At 42.0% G+C, this 15,138-nt stretch overlaps 1 protein-coding gene across 1 annotated transcript; it reads left to right on the top strand.

The window, feature by feature from the left end:
• Positions 1-11,154: 11,154 nt before the first annotated feature.
• On the top strand, positions 11,155-14,418 carry LOC109048631 (pleckstrin homology-like domain family A member 3). Its single transcript, XM_042750908.1, has 2 exons — positions 11,155-11,902; positions 13,061-14,418. The coding sequence occupies exon 1, from the start codon at positions 11,517-11,519 to the stop codon at positions 11,898-11,900; it is 384 nt and encodes a 127-aa protein (XP_042606842.1). The 5' UTR covers positions 11,155-11,516; the 3' UTR covers positions 11,901-11,902; positions 13,061-14,418.
• Positions 14,419-15,138: the final 720 nt, after the last annotated feature.

The following is a 15,138-nucleotide window of genomic DNA, read 5'->3' as shown; positions in this document are numbered from 1 at the left end:
GTACTTCTTTTTATACTGCTCCTTTGTGGGTTAAGTTTAAGAAAGGCAAGAGTACAATAATTCCCTGCTTTAATGAGAAATTTGATGTGTAAATGTATTTGTCAGCTGGACGATTCACATAATAATATTATAATGTTGTTGTCAAATCCTAGGCTTACTGAAGTGCGATATCAGTCCTCTATGAGGAAGTATTGGTATAACTTTTTTTAATGTGTATTGTTTGGGTTTGTATTGTGTTGCTTGTTAATGGACCTTGAGTCTGGAAATAAAAAAAAATTAAAGTGAGCATACTTAACATAACTACAATCCTTTCACATAATCTCAATCACATGCTAAGTTCATGACCTAATCATTTTACAATTTTATAAATGTACTACATGAGTCACTCTCTTATTGAGTTTCACTGTGATTAGAGATGAACAGTCTGACACTTTAAGTCAGGCCGCTTCCTTTTGGGAAGTACCTGAGATGCCTTTAAAAAGTCGTAAACATTTCATTGATCAAGAACATTAAAACATTACATGCTAGATACAATGCACCTTACAATTTATAGTTGAAAAAAAAAACTATTCAATTTAAATAGTTATGCTTATAATTTTTGTCAACCAAAAGACAGTTTTATGTTACACTTTATGGTATTTTGCGCATTTATTGCATTATTGGTGTCATGTGTGTTATCCTGAAAGTGTTGTGTTGTGTAGGTTATATTCAACTCTATGTAAATACAAGCATTGTTCCTGGATATGCCAATTTCAATGAATATTATTTATTATTTTTCATTATATTTGTTTATTATTACATACCCGATTCCAAAAAAGTTGGGACACTGTACAAATTGTGAATAAAAACAGAATGCAATGATGTGGAAGTTTCAAATTTCAATATTTTATTCAGAATACAACATGGATGACATATCAAATGTTTGAACTGAGAAAATGTATAATTTTAAGGGAAAATAAGTTGATTTTAAATTTCACGGCATCAACACATCTCAAAAAAGTTGGGACAAGGCCATGTTTACCACTGTGTAGCATCCCCTCTTCTTTTTATAACAGTCTGCAAACGTCTGGGGACTGAGAAGACAAGTTGCTCAAGTTTAGGAATAGGAATGTTGTCCCATTCTTGTCTAATACAGGCTTCTAGTTGCTCAACTGTCTTAGGTCTTCTTTGTCGCATCTTCCTCTTTATGATGCGCCAAATGTTTTCTATGGGTGAAAGATCTGGAGCTGCAGGCTGGCCATTTCAGTACCCGGATCCTTCTTCTATGCAGCCATGATGTTGTAATTGATGCAGTATGTGGTCTGTCATTGTCATGTTGGAAAATTCAAGGTCTTCCCTGAAAGAGACGACGTCTGGATGGGAGCATATGTTGTTCTAGAACTTGGATATACCTTTCAGCATTGATGGTGCCTTTCCAGACGTGTAAGCTGCCCATGCCACACGCACTCATGCAACCCCATACCATCAGAGATGCAGGCTTCTGAACTGAGCGCTGATAACAACTTGGGTTGTCCTTGTCCTCTTTATGACATGACGTCCCAGTTCCCTTTCGATACTTCACTCATACTGCGTATGGGAAAAGCTCCTTTTTTCCTCGATACTGAAGCCTTTTTCAATAACGCAGTGCAACTGCACTGCCATTGGTTTAATCTGTAAACTTTTTTAAACCAATGACAGCGCTGCATAGATGCGCGAGCCTGTGGCGATGCAGCGCGCCAAAGCCCGCCAAAATGGGCGGGGCGAATGGCTATATAAGCAGGCAAATCACCAGAGGAAATCAGATCTCACTCCTTCAGCGACGACTTCACTTCGCTGGATTCCTACTGAAAGGCTTCGCAGGAACAAGCTTTCGCCGTCGAAGAGGCACCGCAGCGGACCAGCTGCGACTGCCGACCGCCTGCAGCGCCGGCGCTCTCGCAGACAGCCGCTCTCCAGCGCCGCTTCTCAGCTTATCTCCTGCCGCCATCCGGCGATCCTAAAAGAGCTTTTTCCAGCGGTTTTCACCGTTCTAAAAGAGCGTTTCTAACGCCGTTTTCACGGCGGCAGCCATGCCATGCCACAGCTGTGGCACATGCAGAGCCCCTCTGCATGACGATGACGGCCATGGTGAGTGCGTCTTCTGCCTGGGAAAACCGCACGCCGAGGCTGAGACTTCATGCTGCTTTTGAGAGAGCATGAGTCACGCCTCTCTGCGCTCGCGGATCGCTTTCTTTAATGAAAGCAATCCCACCCCTCGCGCCCCCCGTCTTCTTCCTCCTGTGAGAAAAGACAGCAGGGAAGAGGGGCTCAGCGCCTGGATTTGGGTGAGCTCACGCCGGCCCAGCACCCGCGTGCCTCACCCTCTCCAATGAGAGAGCTGTCCCCTGTCCTCTTCTCACGCCCAGAGCAGTGTCCCTCGGCTGAACTGAGTGACCTCGTCTGTTTTGGTGGATCGGAGGACGAGCCGCTTGATTACTCCATGTCGCTCGCGGCTTCTGAAACGGAGGATTGGGCCGGTGATTCTGACCCCGCCCACATGCCGTCACTTGAGCCCGTCAACGCCAGAGCTGGGATGGATGCCGAGCTTCTCCGCATCCTCTCCAAAGCCATCGAGGAACTCGATCTAGAGTGGGCCCCCCCTGAAGAGCCGACGCGCAGCAGGCTGGACGAGTGGTACCTGCCAGGACGCCGCCCCCACCAACGCTCTGCCCCGTTCTTCCCTGAAGTTCATGATGAGCTGACCAGGTCGTGGTGCGCCCCCTTACGCACTACCTCCTCTGCAGCTCTCACTTCAGTAGACGGCTCTCAGAAGAAGGGCTATGAGCAATTGCCGCCCCTGGATGAGGCCGTGGCTGTTCAACTCTGCCCCCCCCCCCCCCCCCCCGCGGCTGTGGGGTGGAAAAGCAAGAGAGCCCTTCCTTCCAAGCCCTGCAGGACTACCTCTGCCATGGCTGGCAGAGCCTACACTTCTGCGGGCCAAGCTGCTTCAGCGCTGCACACCATGGCCATTCTGCAAGTGTTCCAGGCAAAGCTTCTTCATTCCCTGGATGAGTCTAGCTCTGACGCAACTGCCTTTCGCGACCTCTGCAGCACCATGGATTTGGCCCTGTGCGCCACAAAAGCCACGGCCCAGGCCATGGCCAACCTGGTTGTGCTTGAGCGCCACCTCTGGCTCAACCTGACTTAAATCAAGGAGAGCGACAAAGTGGCCTTTCTATATGCCCCAATCTCTTCATCCGGTCTCTTTGGGCCAGCAGTAGAGGGATTCACAGAGTGTTTCACTGCAGCACAGAAGTCATCCCAGGCCATGCGACACTTCCTGCCCAAACGCTCCACACTTTCACAAAGTGCATGAACGAGGCGCTTTCCCCTCTGAGACAGATGGGAATCCGTGTTCTAAATGACTGGCTCATTCTAGCCCAGTCGCGAACCGAGCTAGACCATCACAGATCCATGCTCCTGAGCCACTTAGAGTGCCTAGGACTCAGGGTTAATTTTGGCAAGAGCTCACTGCTCCCCAGCCAACATATCACGTTCCTGGGAGCAGTCTTCGACTCAGTCCATATGAGGGCAACATATCACCAGAGCGCACTCCGGTAATTCAGCAGCTTGCGGCTTCTGCTAGGAGCAAAGCCTGTTTCCCTCTGAAGTTCTTTCAGAGGATGCTAGGGCTGATGGCTTCCGCCTCCCCAGTTTTACAGCTCGGCCTCCTACAAATGCGGCCACTGCAATACTTGCTGAAACTCCGGGTCCCACTTAATGCTTGGCGGCATGGCCACTTTCGCATCAGGGTCAACCAGGCCTGTCTGGCAGCCCTGGAACCTTGGATGAACCCTGTTTGGTTCAGTCGTGGAGTACCCCTATAGGCGGTTTCCAGAAGGACGGTGCTCACAACAGATGCGTCCAACCTTGGTTGGGGCGCTTTGTGCGAGGGCAGACCAGCCTTTGGCTCATGGTCACACGAGGAGAGACATCTCCATATCAACTGCCTCGAGATGCTGGCAGTGGAATGAGCCCTTCAATCCTTTCAGGCGATCCTGAAGGGGTGCAATGTCCTAGTCCAGTCGGACAGTATGACAGTGGTGTCCTACATAAACCACCAAGGCGGCCTTTCGTCCAGTCGCCTCTGTGCACTGGCAAAGCACCTCATGGAATGGGCATTACCCAGGCTGCGATCGCTCAAGGTGAAGCATATACCTGGCAAGACGAATCTGAGAGCAGACATGCTATCCCAGAGCAATGTCCCCTCGGACGAGTGGATGCTCCATCCCCAGATGGTTCTCAAAATCTGGGAGATTTTCGGGAAGTCAGAGGTCGACCTTTTCGCCTCAGATAGCAACTCTCATTGCCCAACCTATTTCTCGAAGGACACAGATGCGCTGGCCCACGACTGGCCCAGCCTCCTTCTTTACGCTTTTCCCCTGATCGCTCTGATCCCTCAGGTCATCAGATGAGTCAGGGAAGACAAGCAGAGAGTCCTCCTGGTGGCCCCGCTCTGGAGGAGCCAAGTTTGGTCCTCAGAGCTATTCAGGCTTTTCACGGAATCCCCGTGGCTGATCCCCCTGAGGCGGGACCTCCTTTCTCAGACGAACAGGAAACGAAGACCCTGTTGAGTGTGACATATCTCTGATACTGTCATTTCTCCAAGAGCATCTAGACAAGGGTCTCACCCCTTCCACGCTCAAGGTGTACATAGCAGCCATCGCAGCATTTCATGCTCCTATCGCTGGCCAATCAGTGGGTCGAAACAGCCTCATTGTGCATTTCCTGAGAGGTTCTAGGCGGTTGAACCCCCCGCGTCCTCTCCCTCTTTTCTCTCTCGGCACTGCCTCCTTTTTCAGGCGAGCGAGAGCTGGAATTACTCTGCCCAGTGATGGCTTTGAGGATATACATTGAGCGGTCAGAGCCGTTCCGGCAATCTGACCAGCTTTTTGTCTTCTTTGGTGGCCGCATCAAGGGGTCTTCGGTCTCAAAGCAGCACCTCTCGCGTTGGATGGTCGATGCTATCACTCTGTGTTACTCATCTATGGGCCTTGAGTGCCCCATAGGAGTAAGAGCCCACTCCACTAGAGGGACGGCCTCTTCTTGGGCCTGGTCTAGTGGTGTCTCTATCAAAGACATCTGTGAGGCGGCTGGCTGGTCCTCACCATCCACTTTTGTCAGATTCTATAACCTGGACATCCCGACCTTGCATGCTCGGGTCCTTTCGGTATGACAACAACGGCCTCTATCAGACTCCGTCATCATGCCACCTCCAGGGAGCTAGCTCCCTCTTAGCAGTGTGGCGTAAAGGGTCCGACAGCTCCGGCCCTCTCACTTGTCCCCTGGATCCCAAGGTATCCAAGATAAGTATTGCTGTTCCCTACCGTGGCACGGCGCCGTTGAATTCGTTCCCCATACGCAGTATTGAGTGAAGTATCGAAAGGGAACGTACTCGGTTACGAACGTAACCTCGGTTCCCTGAGATATGGTACGAGTACTGCGTTATATGCCGTGCCATGAGGCTGGGGCTTCAGTGTTGTCGCTTCAGTCGTATGACCTGATTTCCTCTGGCGATTTGCCTGCTTATATAGCCATTCGCCCGCCCATTTTGGCGGGCTTTGGCGCACTACAGCGCACAGCACTGTCATTGGTTTTAAAAAGTTTACAGATTAAACCAACGGCAGTGCAGTTGCACTGCGTTATTGAAAAAAGGCTTCAGTATCGAGGAAAAAAGGAGCTTTTCCCATACACATCAACCCTCCCACAAATCACATAACCCACTCAAAATACATAAACGAGTACATTTCCAAAAAGAACTTCAAATTTTGATTCATCTGACCACAGAACAGTTTTCCACTTTGCCACAGTCCATTTTAAATGAGCCTTGGCCCAGAGAAAATGCCTGCGCTTCATGATCATGTTTAGATATGGCTTCTTTTTTGACCTATAGAGTTTTAGCCTGCAACGGTGAATGGCACGGTGGATTGTGTTCACGACAATGTTTTCTGGAAGTATTCCTGAGCCCATGTTGTGATTTCCATTAGAGTAGCATTCCTGAATGTGATGCAGTGCCGTCTAAGGGCCCGAAGATCACGGGCATCCAGTATGGTTTTCCGGCCTTGACCCTTACGCACAGAGATTGTTCCAGATTCTCTGAATCTTTGGATGATATTATGCACAGATGATGATAAATTCAAACTCTTTGCAATTTTTCTCTGAGAAACTCCACTATTTTTACCCGCAGCATTGGGGGAAATGGTGATCCTCTGCCCATTTAACTTTTCCAGCCTCTCCCAACTTTTTTGGAATGTGTAGCTCTCATGAAATCCAAAATGAGCCAATATTTGGCATGACATTTCAAAATGTCTCACTTTCAACATTTGATATGTTATCTATATTCTATTGTGAATAAAATATAAGTTTATGAGATTTGTAAATTATTCCATTCCTTTTTTACTCACAATTTGTACAATGTCCCAACTTTTTGGGAATCGGGTTTGTACATTCAAAATAGTTCAATCAGTTTGCAGAAACTGTACTCACCCTTTGGCCATCCATTCTATTGTATCATCAGAACAGATTTGGAGAAATGTATCATTACATCACTTGTTCACCAAAAGATCATCTGCAATGAATGGGTGCAGTCAGAATGAGATTCCAAACAGCTGATAAAAACATCACAATAAACCAGAAATTATCCAAACCACTCCAGTCCATCAGTTAACATCTTGTGAAAGTGTTTGTAGTAAACAAGTCCACCACTTGCTTCTGATCTGTACATCATACATTCTGCACTTTTTTTTTTTTAAATGTATGATGGGTTCTGCCAGTTAAAAATCACGCTCGTGTATTTATGACATCAACTGCTACATTCAGAAATTAAAGTAACTTTAAATGTTATTGTGTGTTTGTACTTTTCATAGCCTATTTTTAGCTTTATACACCAAAACCAGGGAGCTTCCAGACTAGTAGGTTCTTTTTTAGGAGCTTTCAACACTGATTCGACTGCCTGCAATCAGTTGACGAACATCCTATTCATAGCCTATATAATTCTAGGCTAAATATTACTTAATTGTAGGCTGTAAATATCAAAGTATTTATTTACAACTACCCCCCATTTACAATTACCCCCAAACCCCCCCCCCCCCAAAAACACACACACAAAAAATGTGCACGCCCCCTTACTTTGTGCGCTGAGCCTGATAGAGGCATTTACATTTTGACAGCCTAAAAACAGACTTCAGTCACATGAATTACTGAGTGTCTAATGAAGCCCTAATGAAGCCCTAATGTAAAGTGTGAATGAACAATAAAGAATCAAAACACTTTCAAACAATATCTAGGGCATGTTGTAGTACAGATTAAAATGAAAAAAAAAAGTTTGAAAATAAATAGCCTATTAAGTCTAAATATTTAAGTATTTGGTGAAGATGAACACCATAGCCAATACACAAATCTGAATGGCTATTTAAAATTATTTAAATATGTTTTAGAAAGTAGCGCAGCTGCTTTATTTATGGAGTTTCCAGGGTAATGGCTGCATTTTCTGCAGTTTAGCGCCATCTGCTGTCAGAGAGTGAATGTGCTTTCATTCAGTGCGTCTCTCACTTGTTCCCCCCAAATGTTTTTTTTTTCTTTTTAATGTTTTTTTTTTTCAAATCTGTGCTTCTCATCCATTCTGCACTGTCTATGGGTAGCGTAGCTTCACTATACAGATGTAACTACGCGCACAGCTAAATAAAACAGGCTGGGTGCTGATTAAAAGTTCTGAAATAGGCCTACATATTTCTGTGAAACACGTTAGGTTGCACAGAAGAAAGTCCGATCTAGGACCTGCCCCATACAGCAGCAGAGGACTATTATTTTGCTGAACAAACTGAGGATGATTTCACAGGTTCATATCTGGTTGACCAGTTGGCGGAAAGGGGCGTGTCATGACCGCCCACAAGGGGAAAACGAATTTTGAAGCTGTTGATCCGCTTTCTACCCGCGAACCAAAAAAATGAAAATCGAGCCAAAATCTCTTTTTCATAAAATTGGAACAAAAAAAAAAAAAAAAAAAAAAGAGACAGTTACCTCGTGTCTACTTATTTCTTTTCAAATTGAAAAACAATCAAAACGTACATGGACCAACATGAACCACCTATACACATTCCGTATGTGAAAGACAGACAGGCAAATATTTACAAATTATACAGCCATTAATACAGGTTTCATTCATAGCATTAAAATCCTGCTGTAGCATTCTATTTGTAGCAAATGTGGATGAATGTTTCATCACAATTCAAGTAGCCGACATCTTTGTAATTTCCAGTGATAATGTAAGACTGATGACACTGGTTGTTAGAGCAATTTTTTATTATTATTATTTAATGTGTGGCCTGATACTCTTGAAACAACATGGCATGGACCCTCCTAATTGAGATTCGAATGCTAAGAAGAGTAAAGTAAAGTAAAGTAAAGATTGTCTTCTAGTGGACAGAATGCACAATAATGTCCTGCAATATCTCAGCTATGAAAAGAGCGCCTACTTCTCACGACCAACAGTGACTTTCAAACATGTTCATCATTCCATTTTAGTTGTATCAGTGAGGACAACACTATCGGATGAGTTTCACTTCCTGCTCACGAGTTTGAGACACAGAAGAAAGACTTTCTGATTTGAACAAAGTAAAAAGACTCTTTAAGTATTTTCAGCAAATTCGTAATGGATTTATTTAATCAGGCATTCAAAAACAAAACACCAAATAATAAATAAAGTGACAACGTCATACATTTTTACGTTACAACTATGCATACAGGCTACTTTGCATATTTGCTGACATGTACAGTCGTGGCCAAAAGTTTTGAGAATTACATAAATATTAGTTTTCTAATGCTAAACTGCTTTTAGATCTTTGTTTCAGTTGTTTCTGTGATGTACTAAAATATAATTCCAAGCACTTCATACGTTTCAAAGGCTTTTATCGACAATTACATGACATTTATGCAAAGAGTCAGTATTTGCAGTGTTGGCCCTTCTTTTTCAGGACCTCTGCAATTCGACTGGGCATGCTCTCAATCAACTTCTGGGCCAAATCCCGACTGATAGCAACCCATTCTTTCATAATAACTTCTTGGAGTTTGTCAGAATTAGTGGGTTTTTGTTTGACCACCTGCCTCTTGAGGATTGACCACAAGTTCTCAATGGGATTAAGATCTGGGGAGTTTCCAGGCCATGGACCCAAAATTTCAACATTCTGGTCCCCGAGCCACTTAGTTATCACTTTTGCCTTATGGCACGGTGCTCCATCGTGCTGGAAAATGCATTGTTCTTCACCAAACTGTTGTTGGGTTGTTGGAAGAAGTTGCTGTTGGAGGGTGTTTTGGTACCTTTCTTTATTCATGGCTGTGTTTTTGGGCAGAATTGTGAGTGAGCCCACTCCCTTGGATGAGAAGCAACCCCACACATGAATGGTGTCAGGATGCTTTAATGTTGGCATGACACAGGACTGATGGTAGCGCTCACCTTTTCTTCTCCGGACAAGCCTTTTTCCAGATGCCCCAAACAATCGGAAAGGGGCTTCATCTGAGAATATGACTTTGCCCCAGTCCTCAGCAGTCCATTCACTATACTTTCTGCAGAAGATCAATCTGTCCCTGATGTTTTTTTTGGAGAGAAGTGGCTTCTTTGCTGCCCTTCTTGACACCGGGCCATCTTCCAAAAGTCTTCGCATCACTGCCTGCTGCCATTCCTGAGCAAGCTCTGCACTGGTGGCACTCCGATCCCGCAGCTGAATCCTCTTTAGGAGACGATCCTGGCGCTTGCTGGACTTTCTTGGACGCCCCGAAGCCTTCTTTACAAGAATTGAACCTCTTTCCTTGAAGTTCTTGATGAACCTATAAATTGTTGATTTAGGTGCAATCTTAGTAGCCACAATATCCTTGCCTGTGAAGCCATTTTTATGCAACGCAATGATGGCTGCACACGTTTCTTTGCAGGTCACCATGGTTAACAATGGAAAGAACAATGATTTCAAGCATCACCCTCCTTTTAACATGTCAAGTCTGCCATTCTAACCCAATCAGCCTGACATAATGATCTCCAGCCTTGTGCTCGTCAACATTCTCACCTGAGTTAACAAGATGATTACTGAAATGATCTCAGCAGGTCCTTTAATGACAGCAATTGAAATGCAGTGGAAAGGTTTTTTTTTGGGATTAAGTTAATTTTCATGGCAAAGAAGGACTATGCAATTCATCTGATCACTCTTCATAACATTCTGGAGTATATGCAAATTGCTATTATAAAAACTTAAGCAGCAACTTTTCCAATTTCCAATATTTATGTAATTCTCAAAACTTTTGGCCACGACTGTATAGTATGACATGCAAATGATAAAATATAGTCCATAGGCAAATACTTCAATTATTTGGGAAGGTACATTGTTTAAGTGATGTATGACATGGCACCAAAAAACAAGCCACAAACCTCCACCAGCCGTAGACTATGTCCATTCAATGATTTGGTAAGGTTTTTTGGTATAGCTTAAAAATTGCAAGTGCACTGAAAGTTAATGGGAAAATTTGGCCTGAGTTATTAAACAGAAAAATATTTGAAGTAGTGTGTTTGAAAAGTAAATATTCAAACTATCCTATATTGTTTTCTTTCTTTCTATTTATTTATTTAGATTTAATTTAATTTAATTTTTACAGTTTTCTATGTGATATGTAATTTTTCACCAGAACCCTTTTATTTTAATGTTCTGTAATTACATGTTTTGAAACCTTGTTTTTAGTAGAACTGTAGGAAATAAATGATTATTTTTCTCGTATGGAGACTAATAAAAAAAAAAAAAGCAATTATCATCGGAACCCTATTACCAGTTTTACAAAAGATCTAGTTTAATTTTTGTGTTGTACTGGGATCGTAGGCTATATAAAAATATTAATAGGATCTTCTGGTTCTAATTTATGAAAGAAATTCTGTTTAAAAAAAAAAAAAGCGTTTTGACTGAGGGACTAATAATAATAACAGCAGTCAGACGTTAAGTGTCCCGTCAAAGTGATTCAGTGGAATAAAAGAAAGGCCCTGAAGTAAAGATGTCATGACATGAATGGACGCACGAGCTAATGTTTATCAGGCAACAGCAGCAGCATTCCAGAGTGCAGTTAAAGTAGGACTAATCCCCATGACGTCACGACCGGGTGGGGGGGAAAGAACCTTCAGAAACACGAGAAGAGTCGCTTTCAGGGGAGCAAGTACCAACATGCCCAGATTACGCGACTTCCAAGTAGACTGTAACAATATATAAAAGTCGGAAATTGATCTTTAGCCAATGAGGAGCCTGGCGGCAATGCAGCGACGATGCGTTAGAATCAGGAACGGGTTCTTTACAGGGCTCATTTTCAGCAGAAACGAAGTACATGAAGGCGTTGTATACTGTATGTAGTGGGCGCACAGCGGTTACGCGCGTTTGCGTGCAATGTCGTTAACGCTACGCGAAAACAGCAGCGAACGCTTCGCCGATTCTGATTAACGATAGTTTTTGGTTTCACACCAACCTTCATTCAGAATGAACCAGTGTAAAGTCATGAAGGACGGCTATCTGGAGAAGAGGAGTAATGGACTTCTGCAGCTGTGGAAGAAGAAGCGTTGCGTTCTGTCGGAGGACGGGCTCCGGCTGTACGACTGTAAAGGCGAGAGCAGTAAAGAGATGCGCTTCGAGCAGATGACCACGCTGGACTGCGTGGAGTATAAACGGGGTCTGGTGTACTTCACCATCGTGATGAACGGCGGGAAGGAGATTGACTTCAGGTGCCAGCAGGAGGGAACGGCGTGGAACGCGGAGATCGCGCTCGCGCTGGTGCGCTTCAAAAACCGCGTCGCCGTTCAGACCGGCAGGAACAGACATTTGTCACATCTGGGCAGCTGCGGCGAGGGAGACGTCGAGCTTTGAGGGTAAACACAGCTGATTTTGATGTTTATTCTGGAAGGGCTGCTTATGTGCTCCTAGTATGGAGAAGCGTTCACGCGTTCTCGGGAACCTATTATCCTGAATAACATCTGCTATTCATTTACTGGATCGAGATCTATGAAAGACACACGGAAATTCATGACTAAATATTCCTTTATAGTCCTAAGAGGCTTTACTAAAGGTTTTGCATGGAATAGCTGCCTGAGTCCCAAAAAAAAGATAAGAATTTCCAATTGGAATTTTGATGATAATTTGGAACCGATTCTAAAATTAATTTTTTTTTTTTTTTTTATTCAATTTGATGTTCCATGTGAGTAGTTTTCCTAATGGTGATGCGCATTAAATATTTTTGTAATAGGCCTACTTTTGTTTTATGTGTTGGAATTTTAAGCAAATTCCCAATATGATCCTTTAGAATCGGTTCCAAATTATCATCAAAATTCCAATTGGAAATTCTTATCTTTTTTTTGGGACTCAGGCAGCTATTCCATGCAAAACCTTTAGTAAAGCCTCTTAGGACTATAAAGGAATATTTAGTCATGAATTTCAGTGTGTCTTTCATAGATCTCGATCCAGTAAATGAATAGCAGATGTTATTCAGGATAAAAAAAAAAAAAAAGATTTTTTTTTAAAAAAAAAACACCAATAACTCACAAAGTAATTGTCCTGCCATTAATTAAATTCAAAAGGGTTTCCAAAGCACATACACTAATAAATGTATACAAAATTCTGTTGTGTTTTTCGTGTTATGCAATAGGATGTTTTAAAGTTATTATTTGATCCCCTTTGGTTCCAAATTTTATTAGAAAATCCAAAAGACAGTTTGTGCCCATTCTTTAAGTATTTAAAAGGCATTCATGCTTGATCAGCCCCCATCCATAAAGCAAAAGCAATTAGATAATGCTGAATGAAACGTGGATTTAAACTAGATATTAGATTTTCTTGGCTTTAAAAATAATTTGCAATCATGCATTACTAATACCCAATTTGGATAGCCAGAATTAGATTTTATGCCATTTCCATTTGTGCATGGAAAAATATGAATAAAAAAATGGATTTAACTGGATGCATCTGTAATTCCTTCCACATCTCATAAGTATTGAAATGTTCCACTAATGCAGTATAACTGTTGTATCCCCCAGATTTCTCCACCTAGACACAGGATTGGATCCAAAAGAGAGAGAAACTGTGGAAAAGAAAGTGAAGGCAGGAGCCCAATGTTAAGGAAACACCTGATGAAAAACGCAGAGAACTTTACAACTCACATATTTCTTTTCTTTTGTGCTTCCACCATTTTTCAGAGTGACAACTTTTGGCCTGCTCACAGACACAGCGGGGTGGATTTGTACATGTGGGTGTTGGGCCATAGATGTTTTGTACACAGTGGAGTTTTTCCATGCACTTTTACTTAAGAGGTCAACAACAACAGAGACCCAATGGATTGCTCTTCACCATAATTCAATGCTAAGTTCACTCCTCACAATGCCAGTGTGGATTTTGGCATGGACTTTACACTTTTAAGAGACACATTTACCTCATGCTAAATGGAGGACTTACACTCAGTATTATAAGTGAAAGCATGATGCTGCTTTAGGAGACATTAACCATAGATGAAGTATGACTCACAGCTGCACTGTTTAACATTTCATAAGTATTTGAACAGTGAATCTGGACTCATTCACTTGTAAAGGTTTTCATCTGCACACATAGCACGGCAGGAAAACCAGACTGCTGTTCCTTGGAATGTATCCTGACTGTACGGAAAACTTGATAGATGTGTTTTTATTTTCTTTTTCACTGGGCAATGCTGTTATTACTACAATTTTCTCCAAATTCTACCAAGCTGTTGCCAAAGTTAGAAAATAAACGTCTGTGTTGTGATGGTTAAAAAATATTATAGAGGAAATGTGTTCTGCACATTATGTGATTAGGTACACATTGTTTAAATAAAAATAATTATTTTGTGGCTTTGTAAGGCATATCGGTGTGAATCTCTCTTAATTAGTTTCTCGAAGCCCGAGGCGACAGCAGGATTTTTAATGCTAATTAGAAGAAGTGTTTTAGCTCTCAGTCGCTTTCTCGACTCTCAACCTCAAGTGTCTCTGCGGCACATGCCCGGACAATGGCCTCACTGACTAATAATGTCCCGCCATTCCTTCTTTTCACAGCAAGGCCATCAAAGAAGTTGTCAAACAGGGCTTTTTCGTCAGGATGAATATGTTTTGCTATTGTGCAGTAATATGTGCAGTGCTGCATTAACAAATTGAGGCATGAAGGGAAGTGTAGTATTAATCTGAAACATGTCATAACCGGTTTGTTATCTTAATCTTAATAAATCTCAAAATTAAATGAGAGACCGTGAAAGATCCGTTCAAAGTCACTGAGAATCTGATGAAATCCTCACATGTAGTACTTAAGTGAGGGGTCAGATCTGATTATGAAGAGCAGGGAAAAACAATGTTATATGCAAACTGTAATATACAACTAATTACTCTGAGGGGTTACTCAGTCTGAAGCATAAAGAGCATTGATAAATCACTACACATAAAGTAGATACTATCTATCATCACTGAGCATCAGTTCCAGTTTGACTAAAGTAAAAAGAGTCAGGGTCCAAAATGTTTATGTTGTTTTTACGCTGTTGTTCCAGCTGTTACAATGTTATTATGGTGGCCATGAGACACATAACAGTTAAAAAGACATATGTAAAAAAACAAACCATGTTTCATATTAAAGATAGCAACAAATATAGAGATATTATATAATTGTATGTTTAAATATGCATTTTTATGTTTATGTATATTTAAACGTCAAATTATATATTATATTTTAAATATGCAGTTTATATTTATATACATTTCACAATTACTACTTATATTCAGAAAACATTAAATTAAGAGATGGTTAAGACATTTGAATAGTTAGAAAAGATTTATATTGCAAACAATTGCTGATCTATCAAAATTCCCATTTATCAGAGAAACCTGAAAAAAAAGTATTGTTTCCACAAAAAAAAAAAAAAAATCATTATTGATTCAGCATATTAGAAATATTATATCATATATATATTAAAATAATACACACATATACACACCATATATATATATATATATATATATATATATATATATATATATATATATATATATATATATATATATATATATATATAACTGGTAGACCCGACAAAACTAAACTGAATAGACTAGGGCAGGGCTAT

This window comes from Cyprinus carpio, chromosome B23 (assembly GCF_018340385.1).
Source record: "Cyprinus carpio isolate SPL01 chromosome B23, ASM1834038v1, whole genome shotgun sequence".
NCBI lineage: Eukaryota > Metazoa > Chordata > Actinopteri > Cypriniformes > Cyprinidae > Cyprinus > Cyprinus carpio.
This window is presented reverse-complemented; position numbering and strand designations above follow the sequence as displayed.